The 17,891-nt window shown below is 42.3% G+C and overlaps 1 protein-coding gene across 1 annotated transcript; it reads left to right on the top strand.

Moving 5' to 3' along the window:
* The first annotated feature begins 1,542 nt into the window (after positions 1–1,542).
* On the top strand, positions 1,543–9,540 carry LOC115110740 (protein shisa-6). The gene is made up of 2 exons (XM_065006655.1): positions 1,543–2,608; positions 5,858–9,540. Exons 1-2 carry the CDS (start codon positions 2,455–2,457, stop codon positions 6,484–6,486), a joined length of 783 nt encoding a protein of 260 aa, XP_064862727.1. The 5' UTR covers positions 1,543–2,454; the 3' UTR covers positions 6,487–9,540.
* The last annotated feature ends 8,351 nt before the right edge of the window (positions 9,541–17,891 follow it).

Genomic DNA, 17,891 nt, shown 5'->3' with positions numbered 1-17,891 from the left:
CAGATATCAAAGCACACCACTGCTATCTCTGGACAGATCTCCTACTTTGAATTTAGTAACGCAAAGACAATTTACTGAAATGTCTGTCAATGGGACATAGGTTTATGTGATCATTCACAGTGGAGTCCAGTCAGCCTGCATTAAAAGAGTCAATGATCACAAAAATGAGGGAAACGTTGATAATATTGTCATGTATTAACAGCCATTTATTTGACATGAAATGCACATAATGTGAATCTATGGTAATGTTTCATTTGATTTCCAACCCTAACCTTTTCATTGTTTTCCCAATAGGCAACCACCAACATGATTATCAACATAGTCACCTGGATCTTACCCAGGCCCACACACCTAAAATTGGTAAGGATATTTAAGGTTTGCATGTTCACATAAGTACAGTATATATAATATGACTGTGGTTGGTTGCTAATATTTCACTCTTTCCAATGAGTAATAAAAATGTTTAGATAGTAACTAACCGTCTGTAGAGATATATGGTAGATGGAAAGCACATTATGGATACTAACCATGCCCTTTTAAGTGTGAGATTATACTGCCACACAACACACAGTGGCTCTTGGTTATGCTACAAAGATGTCTTCATTTACCCCAATAAAGGTGAGGGAAGATTAAGTCATATTGATTTCCTGAATGTATGGTTTTATCAGCTCCAGTACGACACATGAACTTTGACTAAATTCAAAATAAGTCCAAATATGCTTTTAAAAAAAATTCAAGCGAGGACAAAACCATTTTTCTTGACGGGAAATGAATAGCTTGGATAGCAAATGAAACGGGGTCTTGTGGAAAATGAATTATAATGGCATCTGTACGGCTTACTCAAGTTATTGAAAAACGTAAATTACTTATATTGTGCCTTATCTATTTTCCTAAATGAGACTTTCTATGAAAAGAGAGGTGCTTTTTAGCATGAAATGATTGAGTGGTCATAGCTCTAACACTGCAGTGAATGAGTTCAGAGAGAAAAGCTATTTGTGCATCGTTGCTAGATGCCTCTCCATCTATCCTACATAATTGGCTAAGAACAAAGTTCATATTTTGATATTTTTACGCTAAGAGGTCTGCACTGAAACGCTACACCATGCTACACTGTCTGTTTCAACATCAGTGGAGCTGTGGACTCCAACCTCATGGCAGCATAGTTTTCCAATTGTATGTTTTGAGGCCAACATTTTCAAAGGCAAAGGGTCTTTTGAAAGTACCCATAAATAGATAGATCTCTCCAACACAGACACCAAAGGATAGCTTTCAAGGTGGATCAAACCAGAGCTGATTATGAATTACTATTGAGAATGGCCACAATACATAGGAATCTGATTACTTTATTTGACTAGTACGATCATTATAAATAGCATAGACTTTCAACAACTAATTTGAAACAGAAAATGTCAGACACATTGGTTTGGTTATTAATACGTACTATGAATAATGTTTGTTATTGTACTGATCCATTTTCTCTTACTTGGATTTGTTATGTAGCCCACAGACAAATGAGACATGGTAAGTAATACGCATATACACCTGCTGTACATGTGTATTCCCTTTCTCTTTTACGTATTGTATATGTCGACCTCTTGTTCTGACAGTTGGTGACAGTGACGTCTTGTATATTGCTGGGGTCAAGGCGGGGGGTCACTCTTCCTTTTTGTTCAGACTGAATGAACCAGGGTTGACACACCAAACTCTCACTTACCTTCTCACTCTGCTTTGCTCTCTCTCTCTCTCCAGTATCTCTCTTTGTTGGGTTATCTGCAACACACTGTTTGCAATGGTAGAGTCTCATTAAGATCTGTGGTAACGCTTCAGAACCGGACCTTTGTTACACAAAATACACATTCTACTCCCATATTTTCTTGCTCACACTCACACTTCTGTTCCACATGGTCCTTGGTGTTGTGTGTCCCTGTCCTCTCTATCACAGTAGTCACCCAGCCCTATTTTTAACCTGCCACCGCTGACCAGCACCTCAGAGGACTGGTAACGCCCCACCCTAACGCTGCTAACGCTCCAGCTGCCTGCGCCACGACCACTTGTCCCACATAACCATGGCCACAGCAGGCAGGCAGCATAGCCACCCGCAATGGTGCCACGCATACTAGTGACAGCTAGCGTGGCGAGTGCACTTACAGTCGCAACCAATCCTAGCACACCAGAATTGCACTCTGAAAAAAAAAAACACAACAAATCATGTTAAATCCCGGTTAGAAGAGTCGAACATAACAGTCCCCACTTCATCTATCCTCACCCACATACCCCCACCGCACCCACACACCCTCCTCACACCCACACTCTGTATCCCCCTGTCTCCTCCAGTGAAGACCCCCTGTGTACGCGCCCCTCTCTGTGGCTTCCTCCAGACTGTCGGCTGTCTGATTGTAGTCTGATTACACTGCATCAATCTCTCCTGTCTCCACTGCAGAGAAGCCCCAGCGCATGAACAACATCCTAACCTCGCAGACAGAGCCATACGACCTGGACATGTCCTTCTCACGCTCCTTCCAGAACCTCACCCACCTGCCTCCCAACTACGAACTGGCGGCAATGAGCAAAGCTGACTTAAGTAAATACTCCTCTCTCCACAAATTAAGTAGGTGGTCTTTCATTACATACACCATCATGTTTGTTTGATCTCCTGCCTGGACCCCGCCAGTCCACAGGGGGGAGAAAAGGTTGATCTTAACACATTGTGTTGAAGACCACATTGCATTCAAGTACTGTGATGCAATAGTAACCCTGTATGGATGCCTATTACAGGGATGCAAACATAAGTCATGAGCACAAAGTCATTGGGGTTATGAGCTGAATCCAGAGGAAGACATCTCTGTGTGTGAGATGGGTTTCTTGAAATGCACAAGCACATGTTAAAGTCACTGGATTCAGCCCCATTGTCCCCATCTACCGACCCATTGACTGACATCTAATTGTCGTGTAATTTGGCTCCATCTGTGGCCCGTGTCATGTAGCTAATGTCTGGTAATGACATATTAACAGCCATATCTCCATACCCACATGAGTCTAGACGCCAACAAGATGGGACTAATGTCTCTGAGATGAGATCTGGGTCAGCCCGATTATTATCATTATACTTCCTCTGCATGATGGCTTGACTTTCACCATTCTCCATATCCCCTATGACAGCTGCATGCTCTACAGTATGCTCCTCCTCTGGTATCCTGTGGTTGGTTGCGTTGCATGTGTCATGCAAAAGCATTAGTTCCTTCCTGCTCGAATGTTCAATAGTGCTGTATTAAAATAAGTAGGGTGTGGTATTCTAGTGCAGGCTTGTATGTTATGCTCAGTGTGGACACAGAGAATCAATGTGACGAAACCTTTGACGTGGACAACATTGATAACATCTGAATTGTCTATACTCAGCAATGTGTTGTACTGCTTCTTCATCTAGGACTGCTCAATAGAAACATTACCCACTGGGCACACACTGGCTGGATCAACATTGATTCCTCCTCAATTCAATGTAATTACGTTGAACCAACGTGGAATAGACGTTGAATTGATGTCTGTGCCCAGTGGGTAGATAGAAGACCATAAAATAATCCAACACACTGAAATCACAGAGAGGAATCCAATTAAATGAAAAACAGTTTGAGCTGGGACCCATAAACCCTAAAGTATTGGTCAGAAAAGGAAATATTTCAGTTCTCTACCTACCTAGAGTACAGTGACAGCTCTTCTGAGAGGAGAGTTCCCTCATACCTCTGATAGATGCTGTGGCTTTGTGCAAGGAGAGAGGCTTTGGAAAAACGCCAAAAACGTATATAATGAGTTGCTTTTTTAATGAAACCATCTGGAGAGATGACGAAGAAAATCAAATGAATATGGTTCATTTGTGATTCTAAATGCACATACTGTAGTCTGTGTGTGATCCCTCCTCCTCCTTCGTTCTCCCCTGTCCGTCAGACAGGACTGCAGGGAGCCGGGGATGGAGATGGAGGACACGACTCTAAAATAACCTGCTCAGACCCTCCAAGGAGCTAGCGGGTGGAGGGAAGGGGAGGAGGCAGGAGGAATCTTATTTGGCTCGGTCTTCTCCTTCCCTCTGTAATCAACTTAAAAGGCATTAGAACACTCGTCAGAACAACAGAGCCCCTTTAATCCCCATGCCAAGCAAAAAGCTAAATGATATTATTGTGGGCCCCTTTCTCTTACCACGTCTTATCTTAATCCCCTCTAAAGATCCCTTTATAATTGATGTTTCACAAGTTTTTCTACAAGTCTATGTGCATTATGTGATTACTGTTCCGTCTGGGCCGGATGATGGCGTATTGGGATCAATAGCTACCACAGATGAATATACTCACCACATTGAATTGAATCTGGGTGACTGGAGACTTCAGTTGAATTAAGGGTAAGGAAAGGGAAAGGGGATACCTAGTCAGTTAGCCACAGCTAGCAGGTTTGTGGTTTCACCTCACCTTCGAGACCCCGTGCCCTCTCAAAATCGAATGCAAGTTCAAGTGCAACGTCTTATTCGAAGCGGCAAAGAAATGAATCCAGCATATATCTCTTTTACATAAAAGTAAAAAGGAAGGAAATACATTTGTTCTTTGTAACATCATGAGCATGGACACAAAACACACAAGGTTGACCTGCCTATGGATTGCCTAGTTTAGTGAGCTGTCACACTCCATGCTCGCCATGATAAGAGTTACAAAGTTGCATCTTTCATACTAACAATGTGGCCTAATGCCCTATGTGAATTATTTACAAAAGGCCTAACATTTTTAACAGCAGTTAAAATGTCCAATTTAAATTGATTTTGAAATGTCAAAACTAATGTCAAAACTAGAGTTGGTGGAAATGTCTCTGAGTACAACATGAAATCAACCCCTATTTCAACATGGCATAGTATTTTCAATGCAATGATGTCAATTCTAAATCTGTGATCTATAGGCTTAGGATAAACTGAACCCTAATCCTTATAACTCTTGGCAACGGAGAGGAACTTAAATGAAGCTAAGGGACATGTCCTGTCTATTGTGGGCAAGCTATAGCCTCTGGGTCAGTGTTGTTGACATTTCTTACCATAATGTCACACCTAAAGTGACCCCTGGAGAAGAATACAAAACGCTATTGCCAGAAGCCTAACCCAGGTCTTCTTCATTAGTGATGCATGCTGGGGAAAATAAATCCCTTATGGAGAGGAAAAAAAAGTGATCTTCTCTATCCAGGCGTGGCATCTATCTAAGGAGGAGGGTTTACATATCCATACCAAAACAAAATCCTTATCATCCAAATCTTAGTCAAGCACAGTCTTGTCCCGACATTTTTAGACCACCTCTGTGTGTTCCTGAGGCCTTGGGAAATTAGCTTCCGCTGAGGTAACCCCCAGAGATGACAGTTAGTCACAGTAGTTTCAGGGTGCCATCAATCTGATGTTTCCAGGCCCAGCCGGTCTAAAAGCCTGTTTAAAAGTCATTTGAGAGGAGCCCGCCGCTTTCCTCATGCAGATGTAATGACTTTAACATCAGGAGAGTGTTGGCACTCGCTGTAGAGCCCCTCTGCTTTTGGCAGAGTCAAACCACTGGCTACGCTGCAGTGCAACACTCGCATCACTGACAGTTTGATTGTTTTGCCTCGCGGCAGGTGTGTCGTCCTTTCCACACCAGAACAGGAGTGGAATTATTGTGATGCGAGAGAGCCCCTGCCTTCTCCTATGAAAGCAGGACAGAAAATGCAATCATAATTAAAGGGGAATTGTAGTAGAACTGCTGAGCTGATCCACTCAGGAGGAGGTATAGAATCATTCTTTATATAGAGTGTAATGTTTCTCCTGTCCTTCTCCCTCTCTCCTCCCCCTCCCTACTTTCCCACTCAGGTGATAAGGACATAGATGAGTACTACATGCGGAAGCGACACCAAGACTTGGCAGGTCGGCAGATTCTTCAGCCGCCCCACATGGTGAAGCTGAACACAGAGCCCCACCAGCAGCACCGTCAGCGGCCTCACCGTGTCCAGAGGGCCATGTCCCAGGACCATGTGCTGTCCCCAGAGAGGACCCCACGCCATGGCTACGGCCTCTCAGCCTACAACATGGGTGTCTCTTCCTACGGCAGCCGCATTCTCTCAGAGGAGCAGCTGCTCTCCGCAGACCGCCTCCAGTCCCAGGACCCCCTACTCTCGCCGGACAAGATGCTGTCGCTGCGGCGCTCCAACTTCCGGGAGAAGGCCATGTCGCGGGCCATGTCCCATGTAGACATCAACTTTGTGCCCACCACACCTGTCATAGACCGCAGTGAGCGCTACGCTAAGATGCAAAAGATGCACTCCCATCCCACTACCATCAACGACTCATACAACACGCTCACCGTCAACCACCCGACCACCAACAAGAGGCAGCAGTTTGCCTCACGACGGACACACACGGTGGACCATCTACAGTACATCCCAGGCCACCAGCACAACAACCAGTACCGCACGGCCAGTAAGAACGAGGTAACTGTTTAAAGAGAGGGTGGCTGGCCAAGGATTCCTGTGTCAACAGACTGTCAACAGATGAAAACAGCAGATACTTCCAGAGGTGTGCAACCTCACCTTAGGTCTTCTTTTCAAAGTAGCCAACAACTAACCCTTCTTGCTTTCAGCTCAAGCTCTCAGTTTCATTCAGATTTGGATCATCACAACTAGAATCAAGAACCACAAAGACATCTGTACTTTCTCTATAGGGCAACATAAGGGCTTTGCATGTTGACACATAAGGAATGCTTTATGTGAGGTTATCCGTAAGAAGACAATATTTTTTAAAAAGTGGAATTGGAAAGGAACTGGATCAACTTTATAAATATATACATATATTTACTATTTGTATTTTCAGTCCTTGTTATAGCTTTAGAAATTCTTATTGAACTTAACTGGTGTTAGAACTTCAAGAGGTGCCTCTCGAAATTGTTCCCATTTCAACGATGAAGTGGATTTGTTGGTTAAAAAGCACAATTAATGGGTTTCTTTCTCTGTTGATTTATTCTTGTTTTTTGGTAACGGCCAGCACATATCAGCTTATTAGTGGCTATAGTGGCAATTTCCATTGCATAAATGATTGTAAATAGGCTATATTAGCAGAATTATACACTAAATGAGAAGAGCTGGACAAGTGGAATTGTTGAGTTTCTACCCAAGAGTCTACAGTCTTTTCACAATTAAAGATCACAATTTCAGATTAGTCCAACCCCTCAACAAATACTTGATACTAACAAACATGTACAATAATGTGTGTGCGTATGTGTGTATATTTTTGTAACTGTGCTTGTAGGATGATTGTGTATGGCTAGGGTTGAATCAACCTCATGCCACTGTTAATTAGCAGCTTTAGACTGTAGGCACACTACTCCACAGGTGACTATGTAAACGAATGCTTCTTTCAATAGCTTCATTTTCTGCACTCATTCCCTCGCTATATAATCCAAGTGGATGACATCCATTTTGTTTTGAGTTAGGAAAAGCTGCTTTCATTTTGATATACAGTATTGTCGTATATTTGACTCCATTCGTCAGAGTTGAAGAATAATAGTTGTTGTTATGTGTTTACAATTGTTACATTGTTGCAGGTGTGTTGACGTACCTGAAACAATCGACAAAGAGGACATCAATATAATCACTAGCTAAGCAAGGATTAAAACTGTGATTTTTATGTCCAGATGTTTTCATTAAAGCAATGCCTTATTGTGTGGAAGCCCCATACTCATGTTCTTAATTGTACAATCACGCTTGTGTTTTTATGTCTTGTGTCTAACATGTTGATGCATAACCAACTTTTTATGTCATTTTTTTTATCATGGATGATTTACCAGCACTATAGAAGCACAGAAGGACAGAATCAGTTTCGCTAATATACCTCAGAATTTATAGGGCACACATTTTACAAGGATGAAATTCTTAAATTAACTAAATGTTCTTTGAAAAGAAGCAAAGGAAGTGATTGTTTTAAGCAAAAAAACTTAAGAAACTAGAATTGAACAAAATATTTCATATGATCAAAGAAAAATGTCTTCCACATTTTGAAATTGATCCAGACTTCCTTGTGGACTCCCACTGTGTCCTCTTATACCTATAGAGTAACAGACACATCAAGTACATGATTTGTCGTTGTTTTTACTTTTCAACTTTCTCTTCAGTTAACAAGAAAGTCCAAATATTATCGTAAAATCCTGGGTCATGGAAATGGGTATATAGACATTTACTGTAGAGATGTTGTTATATACATTTGCTGGTCATTGACCATTTCAAACATTGTCACTGGTGTACTACCTTAAATGTTAGGAGCTTGCATAATATTGTTACAACTTGTGCAGTGTGTCCATATTTAAGACTTGATTTTGCTTAGAATGTGTCATTACAACAGAGGCTAACATTGCAATTTTTCTTAGCAAATGATATGCTTATATCATTATATGACTAGCTATACTATACTGTATGTTCACATGCAATGTAGACACAGTAGAAATTGATGCACTTGAAATATTAAGAGCAATTATTACACTAGTTTCGAACCCCAGTATCAGCTAAGATATTGAGAGGATGGCAACTAAAATGTCATTTCTTTTGAGGTTCAATTTAAGGCCAGAGTACCAAAAGAAACCGTGATAGCTCAATATGGAGTTTCATAGTCTTTGTCAAGCTCCAGTGATAGCTAAAACAACAAAAAATGGCTATAAAACTATGTCAGAGCAACAAAAGAATTGAGCAACGAAAAAATTACATTTGATGGCCCTGACATGGTGGGAGCTGCAACACTGTGTTCTACTGATGTTACACCACCGGAATCTTACAGACATGTCTCTAAGCAACCATCTATCTGGCTCAAATACATCCACCCCATCGCAGAGCTCCGGTTTCACTTTCTAGTCAGTCAATCATCTTGTCCACAAGAAGCTTTTCCCACACACATGAGGCTAGAGCTCAGTTTTTGCCGTAGGTTCTGAGACTAACGTGCTGCTAAGTTGTTGCGTCCCATGATCTATCTGCTGTATAAGCACTGTTTACTATTGTTGCAAATATTCCTTGCCATTTATTAAGCTTGTATTTTTATGTGTCAATGTGGTATGAATGAAAATTCCTTTGTGTCTTTGTTGCACAAACAATGGAGGACTCATTTAAAAAGCTTCAAAGCAAGCAGTATACGACTGTTCCTGTGCAAATGTTTTTGTTTACAAATGAATTATTAAAGCACATCCCATGTGTATTGTACAAAACAATCATCAGTTTAGTAAATATGGAGTCTGGGGGAATTTTTTCACATGTTCATTTAAACAATATTCATGAATTCGAGTGAATTGGTAATATTGGTATTATGTTTTTTTTATGGCTGAGGTATAAACATATATTAACTGTTTGTAAAGAATGACAGAGAACTATAACCCACATCTACTGTATATATGGAATTATACAACTTGTTTGACAGTCTAATAAATGTATAAACCTAAACATTTCAACATCAAATTAGCATATATACCCCATAGATATAACACTATGGACCCCCAGGTTAAGTTACACATCGTTGTTATCCTGTCACCTGTATTAACTAGACTAAATGCTACTCTGAGATTTTTGCAAGAAGTTGCCCAAATTGCAACCTCACCCACAAGGTCTTACACGCCACACATTTGGAATACACACGAAACAAGATAAAGAAACGACATCTTTATCCAATGCAATGCATTGATGACAAGACATGCTATAGTATATCCCTTTGTCATTAAATAAAGCTTCCAGTCAATTTTCCGTTTGCTCTTCCACTGCCGCAGTTTGCATAATTCTATTGGTATGTAAAAGTTCTTAACTACACATTAATGATTCAAATCAATAGGGGAGCATTATCAACTCTTTTTTCCCCTCCACTTCTTCTGAGAGCTTGAATCTACTGTACTGTACTATCGACAGAGGTCATTGACCTAATGGCACTCACCATAACAACAGATACATTATGACTGCCATTACTCTGATGACACACATATTAATACCCACTGTTTCCAGAACAGCCAGTACAATTTCAAAACCTCTTTAAATTCATAGAGTCAGAAGAAAACATTTCCTCGCAACATGAAAACAAAAGCCTTGTGGTTACAATTGTGTACAGATAAATGGGAAACAGCTATGTTTTCACTTTGTGTAGGACCCTTCCATTTGCATTTAGATGGGAAAAGGTCATGGCTATTGGAACATGTGAGGTAAGAAGGAAACAGCAGTGGTCAGACACATTAACAGACAGAAAGGAAAATGAATAAGCGCAAATTGGTCCATGGCAGAGTACATTAACCAACTGAACTTGTTTTTCCACTAATAGTTTTTAAAATGAAAAAAAGGTCCTGCCAAAAACGAACTTAGGATCAATTTGATCAGTCTTTTGTTGCTGAGAATTTTCCTGCGCCGCTTTATGATTGACATATATTCACTGAAAACCCACACTAACCGTATGGCGCTTTTCATGTAGTCTACCTTTGGCCAGCTAATAGCCTAACCACCAATCAAGCAACATTATAGAATAAATGTTCAACTCCTGTTGCTGCAGGATTATTTTGCTCTGACAATATAGGTCAAACATCAGTATATTCTAAGCCATACAACTCAAGGGAGTTCTCTGATATCAGAGAAGTTGTGGCTTTACCTCAGGGTAAACAGTTCAAAGGAAATGCCACTGCCAACAGGAAAACGGCCATGTTGTTTCTGCCATGGCACTTGTCATTCACTGCACATTTCGCCAGACTTCTGCTTTGAGGCCAGGTTTTTTATGGAGTGACCTTTCTATCCTTCTGGGAAGAATTTGAGCAACATGACAACTTAAGAGTATGACAGACTTCTCGCTGTATTTCATTCCTCTGTATTACAGTTGGACCTGTTGGTTAAGCTGACTTGTGAGGTGAAGGAATTCAGAGAACTGGGGTTGACCTTCTGTCTCAGCACCTACGTACCTGATCAGATCAGAATCCACAACACCATGGAGAATAGGTTGTCTAGGATTGATAGCACAGTACAGGGAAGGAATACTAGGAGGAATGGAGACGGGGTACCACACTGCCCTGTCACTTATAGTAAAAACAAAAATGACAGGTGTTGACCAACCAGAACGGAAATAGTAGCCATTTCCTCTACAGCAATTACACTTTAATAACCTATTCAGAAACATAGCAAAGATTGGACAACATTGATTGGATGTGTGTAATGTATGGGTCACCACTGCAGCTCCAGGGCTCATGGGTACAATGTAGGCTATGAATGTGGGCAACATGTAAATGCAGAGAGTAAGTGTCGGTGCTAAGGGAGGCCTGTGTGTGAGGCGTGTTAACAGCATGACATTCAGCTCTGACCAGCCGACCATGTGTGTCAGATGATGAATGCACCTAACGGGGCCCGGCACTGCTCCCAGCACTAAATCCCCAAAGCTCACACACAGCCCCACACAGCCCCACACAGCCCCACATAGCCCCACACAGCCCCACATAGCCCCACACAGCCCCACACAGCCCCACATAGCCCCACACAGCCCCACATAGCCCCATATAGCCCCACACAGCCCCACACAGCCCCACACAGCCCCACACAGGCTGAAAATATTGATCCCCCCAACACTGCCTCGCCACCACTTAAATGAGAGCAGTCAATTGGATACCGTGCAGGCTCGTAGGCGGCCAAGGTATTCTCTCTTGGGAATGGTGTGGTTGGGTGGAGGAAGGAGAGGGGAGAGGGTAGAACGAGTGTAACTACAGTTGGTAAGGTTTGGTGTTGTAAAAGCCTGTAGGCGTCTATGATGATGTTCGACTTTCAGTTAAACCAACAATGAACCTTCAGTCAACTCAAGTCATCGGCCACTCAGCTGCTTAGCCAGCCAGAACTTCCCCTCATCGAGTGGTAAATTAATGGACGATCATGAGAAGTGGCTGTATGCAGGTAATGATACATAATGGATATACTATTAGGGTCATTTCATGATGAGGCTTGACGAAGCGCCACCAGACCACGGGCGGCCAACCATGTTCTCTCATATCGTTGATCTGGGACCTCATCACCTTGGCTGCTTTCAGCCACAGTGTGAGGTTAAGAGCCTACTGTGAGAGAGGACTAAGTGGGAAAGGGCATCTGCCCAGCAAATGATGATGATGATTACTGTAATAACCCTAATTACAACAATCAGGGGAGTAATTATGGAAAACCTTTCTACTGTACAGCTCATGAGATTAGCTGTTCAATGGAGCACTGCAGTAAGAGAGAGGGGTTTAGGAGAAACCACATTACATAGACCATAATAATAAATAAAGCGTCATCACATAAACATTACAGCCGTGGGTTTCATCCTTGTAGCTATGTTGGTTAATATATTAAAACATTTACCTTGGGGTAAGTTGAGCCAATGGCAATAGGGTGTAAGGTGAACCAATGTTTGAGCCAATGGCAAGTTTAGCAAATTGAAGTGTTTTCTTCCCAGGTGTAATGTAGGGCATTATCGCTGGGATATGAGGTAACAACTGGGCCTGGCCAATGTGAAAAGTGTTTTTAAAAAGTACAATGTCTTTGTTAGGTGTTAATCCTTTGTTAATCCTGTGTTAAAATATGCTTAAAATGATTAAAAGACCAAAAAGTGATTGTGGTCGTGTTGAATTGTGTCTGGGAAATAAAGACAGACATGGTTTTAAAAAGGTTGATTTAAAATTGAATTCAGCACAGAAATTTGTACGCGACTCAACTCACCCTGTCCTAGGCTCAATTTACCCCGTACCCAGAGTAAGTTGTGCCAATAGATCACTTTTTGGGGATATGCTATGTTTTCAAAACTGTAATGTTTCCATGAAATCTGATTATTTCCAGCGATACACAACATCCTGCAATATATATAGATATCGCTTTTAGAAAAAATATAATATTTCCCTTGACGGAGTGATGCTGAATGTAAAAAATGGTTAGTCTTACCCCCCTCTCCCCTACCTATTTCTTTGGCATTGCACACAACAGACTGCTATTACATAGGCTATATTACATAGACGTGTACACCTAAATGTAGGCCTACAACGTTTTGTCTGCATTTTTAGAATCATCTGCTTTGTCACATATGCTTTATTTGGCACGAGGAGGATGAGCATTACAAAGTGTACGAAAAGTAGGATGGTAGTTTGCACTCTAGTTATCGTCCTACAGATGGCAGTATTGCAGTTATTTTAAAGAAGGTTATCGCAAATCCATAGGACTTGAATCGACAGTCTTAATGTAGGAAAACACTGTAACGGCTTTCTTCCGTCGAAGGAGAGTCGGACCAAAATGCAGCGTGGTTAGTTCGATACATCTTTAATAAAGAAAAAAACACGAACAATACAAAAACAAGAAACGGAACGTGAAAACCTATACAGCCTATCTAGTGACAACTAACACACCGAGACAGGAACAATCACCCACAAACACACAGTGAAACCCAGGCTACCTAAATATGGTTCCCAATCAGAGACAACGAGAATCACCTGACTCTGATTGAGAACCGCCTCAGGCAGCCAAGCCTATGCTAGACACCCCTACTCAGCCACAATCCCAATGCCTACTAAAACTCCAATACGACAACACAATAAACCCATGTCACACCCTGGCCTGACCAAATAACTAAAGAAAACACAAAATACTAAGACCAAGGCGTGACAAACACTTCCTATTAGTAGCAAGTAGCCTAGTCAAAGAAGCATCAATGCAATGTTGACACACACCATTTTGTTACAGACCAATTGAACAAAAGTAAACATTGAATTTGTAGATTTTAAATGTTCCTCTAGTGGCCAGGTTTGACCTATTTTAAGAAATTCCATTGGTTGGTCAATATAAAACCTCAGATCTTTGATAGGCTGATGAAGAATTTGTATAGGGTTAACATACAGTATGTCATGTCATCTGATGGGACCAGCTACAATTTAGCGTTCTGTCACATGCAAGTAAATCAAGTCTGCAATGCATTTTGTACAGGAGAAAATGTTTAAATGTAAATGTTCTCTTATGTTCGCAAGTAGGCCTATGGACCTCGTGCATGTGGGTCAGAACACTCATAGAGATATATTACATCATATGGTGTTACATTATATTAGCACCTTTCTGACACATGAAATGACTATATCAAATACAGTGGAGGGGGAGGTTTTTGTCAATTTGCCCTTGGGCGGGGCGCTTGACCCTGGTTGCTCCTGTGGGTCGCTCCGGATGAGTGTCTGCTAGATGACTGAATGTAATGTAAATGTTGAGTGGCTTCACTGCAGGTAGATTGTATATTTTAAAATTCCCCCCACCCCACCCCTAAAAGAAAATAAAAAATAAATGCATCTAAATATATGCATGTTCGTCTCTGTTTCAGCACCAACTGGTAGATTAAAAATACTCTGATTTTGTAGATTATTGAGGCACATTCTGGGGTGAGGAAAGTATGTATGAATCATTAAAAAAACAGGTTTGGTGAGCCTTTAAACACAAAATATATTGATTAATCAGGAATACAGTGTTTGGCTCATCGTGAAAGTTGTCATATTCAAGTTCAAACCATTAAATATTGGAAGTTGGAAAAAAGTGTACAATAAGGATGAACAATAGTCTTATGAATCTACCTTAATCCACACTAATCATGGAATTGTGACGTCAACGGTCCTGTAGTTGTGAACCGTGCACCAGGCTCCAGGTTTAAACTGCTACATGTGGTCTGAGTTCCATAATAATTCAAATAGGCTATGTGTCCCCATTTATCGCACAACGTTAGCTTAATATGATCCAGTATTGCTAGCAATCCTCAGGAACATGCACAGGTTGACAGAGGAAAGAAAGGTAAATGGAATGGAATGATGCCAAATGTAAGCTACGAATTGAAGAAAACTAACGCTAAAGTCACAGTTATAAATGTATGTGGGTATTACTGACGGTGGCTCCTGATAGTGGCTAACATTTAATATGATATAAATTGTAAAATGGATTAAAGTCCGGGCATATAATTTTAACATTCTAAAGTGCATTCATCAACTCGGCAGGTTCAGCCCTACAGAAGCCTCTAGCTTGGGTCTCCGAAATTTCATCCACGCAAATTATGAGGGCATACAATAAAAATTCTGAATAATGGCACAGCTATTTATAGCCTACTTCACTTTGGAAATGGGGCCGCCACACATGTCATGTTAATATGATTTTCAGTTAGCTTCCATATGACTGGTTTCACATTCGTCTCCAGGGATCATAGGGAAGAATCATCTAAAACAATTGCTATGTGTATTTACAATCCCCTTCTCCAAACAGATTACTTATTTAACTAGCTCTTATCAATAGCTCTTATCATTTTATAAATTACAGTGCTGTTATTTCTATCAGAAAAAATAAAGTAGATGCTTTTTCCACTGCTTTTTCCACAAAGTTGGTGGAATTATGAGGGAATTAAGTCAAGGTCAGAATACGACGTATCTGTAGACACACCTCCACCACACCTTCATTTCTTAGATCTCCACCCCGACCGAATAGTGTGTGAATAGCATGCTATTCTTATGCTTCAATTCAATGTCAGAATAGGCATAGAGAGAAAAGTGCAGTGGCAACCCGTCATTTGGGGCAGGTGGGGCAGAGCCGTCATTCTGGGCAGGTGGGGCAGAGCCGTCATTCTGGGCAGGTGGGGCAGAGTCATTCTGGGCAGGTCAGAGCCGTCATTCTGGGCAGGTGGGGCAGAGCCGTCATTCTGGGCAGGTGGGGCAGAGCCGTCATTCTGGGCAGGTGGGGCAGAGCCGTCATTCTGGGCAGGTGGGGCAGAGCCGTCATTCTGGGCAGGTGGGGCAGAGCCGTCATTCTGGGCAGGTGGGGCAGAGCCGTCATTCTGGGCAGGTGGGGCAGAGCCGTCATTCTGGGCAGGTGGGGCAGAGCCGTCATTCTGGGCAGGTGGGGCAGAGCCGTCATTCTGGGCAGGTGGGGCAGAGCCGTCATTCTGGGCAGGTGGGGCAGAGCCGTCATTCTGGGCAGGTGGGGCAGAGCCGTCATTCTGGGCAGGTGGGGCAGAGCCGTCATTCTGGGCAGGTGGGGCAGAGCCGTCATTCGGGGCAGGTGGGGCAGAGCCGTCATTCAGGACAGGTGGGGCAGAGCCGTCATTCTGGGCAGATGGGGCAGAGCCGTCATTCGGGGCAGGTGGGGCAGAGCCGTCATTCGGGGCAGGTGGGGCAGAGTCATTCGTCATTCTGGGCAGGGGGCAGAGCCGTCATTCTGGGCAGGTGGGGCAGAGCCGTCATTCTGGGCAGGTGGGGCAGAGCCGTCATTCTGGGCAGGTGGGGCAGAGCCGTCATTCGGGGCAGGTGGGGCAGAGCCGTCATTCAGGGCAGGTGGGGCAGAGCCGTCATTCTGGGCAGGTGGGGCAGAGCCGTCATTCTGGGCAGGTTCATTCGGGGGCAGGTGGGGCAGAGCCGTCATTCTGGGCAGGTGGGGCAGAGCCGTCATTCTGGGGCAGGTCAGTGGGGCAGAGCCGTCATTCGGGGCAGGTGGGGCAGAGCCCCACATGTTTTGAGCACCACATTTTTGGGTTACCTGTTTTGTCACATATCAGTTTGCAAACAATGTAAAAATATATATATATAAAAATCATTGAGTTAATAAAACCGCATACAAAGATGGTCTATTGTATGCTTTCTTTAGTAAGGCAGCTCAAAATGCAAGTGTTCCAGCCTAGCTCAGTGCTTTATGTGGTGGTGGGGCAGCCAGCGGAAAATATGGAGCATAGGGGTTTGTAATGTTCTCTAGTTGCATCGTGATTGGCTCAGTGTTCTGTCACTCATGGGGACACTACGTCACAGCCAAATCTAAGGGTAGGGCTCAAAAAATCAAGCCCTTTGGGTGCTGCTAAAGAGTTACATTAGAAGTGCTCAAGGTCATTGGCCACAGAAAAAAAAATATGTCAAATCACGTTTTATCTACAGTAGCTTTTATTGGACTGATCATGTCAACATCAAACTTTCAAAATCTTAGCTAGCAGTCATCATCATGAATCAAGTCGACAATCTACTGGCAAATCCTTTTTAATCCTTGTCATATGAAGAGAAATTATAGATAAAACGTATCAGTGGTCATTGGCCATTGGACATTACACAACAAGTTTGAAATCGCAAATTCAACAATGCGTGGTTTGGATGGAATCAGTGGCTAACTGCAAGCATTGCACAAAAATCACTAGCCTGCTATTCAGTAGAGTGTGTGGTCCTAAGTCTGGGTTTAGGGATCTCTTTTCCAAGCTTAAAATGATTAACATCCAACATTGGCCATGCTGTCAATCCAGCATGACTTCTGCCGCGCTCAAAACAACTGTTAACTCTGAACTGGGAAATCTGACTTTAGTGAGTTCAAGACAACTGGGAACTCAGGAAAAAAAATGAACTCTGAGGAATTGTAAGTCGGGAACTCGGGCCTCTTTTTAGAGCTACGACCTGAAGATCACTGGCGTCATCATGATTCTACCTTGTTTTTTTTCTTCTAATTCCTAGTTGTCTTGAAAGCCCCATAAATCCAGAGAATGCAGACTTTGATGGCAAATTTGCCCACAAAGGACGGTCGCACCATCTTCCTGTTCAAGTGAGCACAGCACAACAAGTCCAAAAATGTATTGTATGCTGCTGCATAAATGATGTAATATGCCAGGGAGATATGTATACTGTAACTAAGAAAGTAATACTAAGTGTATGTTGTGTAGTGTAACCTGTTAGTAGCCCATATGCCTTACCCTAATCATTCTGTATTTTTTCCCATCTTAATTTCACCTGCTGTTCTGACTTGTTGGTGCACATGTAGCCTATAACCTGTTTTAGATAAATGTAATCATCGAATATTGTAAGAGCTTTCATTGTCTGCTTATATGCCTCCTTTGTTAATACTATGGCTCTGACTTGGTG

Source organism: Oncorhynchus nerka, linkage group LG21 (genome assembly GCF_034236695.1).
Source record: "Oncorhynchus nerka isolate Pitt River linkage group LG21, Oner_Uvic_2.0, whole genome shotgun sequence".
Lineage (NCBI taxonomy): Eukaryota > Metazoa > Chordata > Actinopteri > Salmoniformes > Salmonidae > Oncorhynchus > Oncorhynchus nerka.
The sequence above is the reverse complement of the archived record's forward strand: the minus strand, read 5'-3'. Positions and strand labels throughout refer to the sequence as shown.

Coding starts and splice junctions, on each gene's coding strand:
- LOC115110740 (XM_065006655.1), top strand. CDS start 2,455: ATGAACAACATCCTAACCTCGCAGACAGAGCCATACGACCTGGACATG. Junction 2,609..5,857: donor CTCCTCTCTCCACAAATTAA/GTAGGTGGTCTT, acceptor TTTCCCACTCAG/GTGATAAGGACATAGATGAG.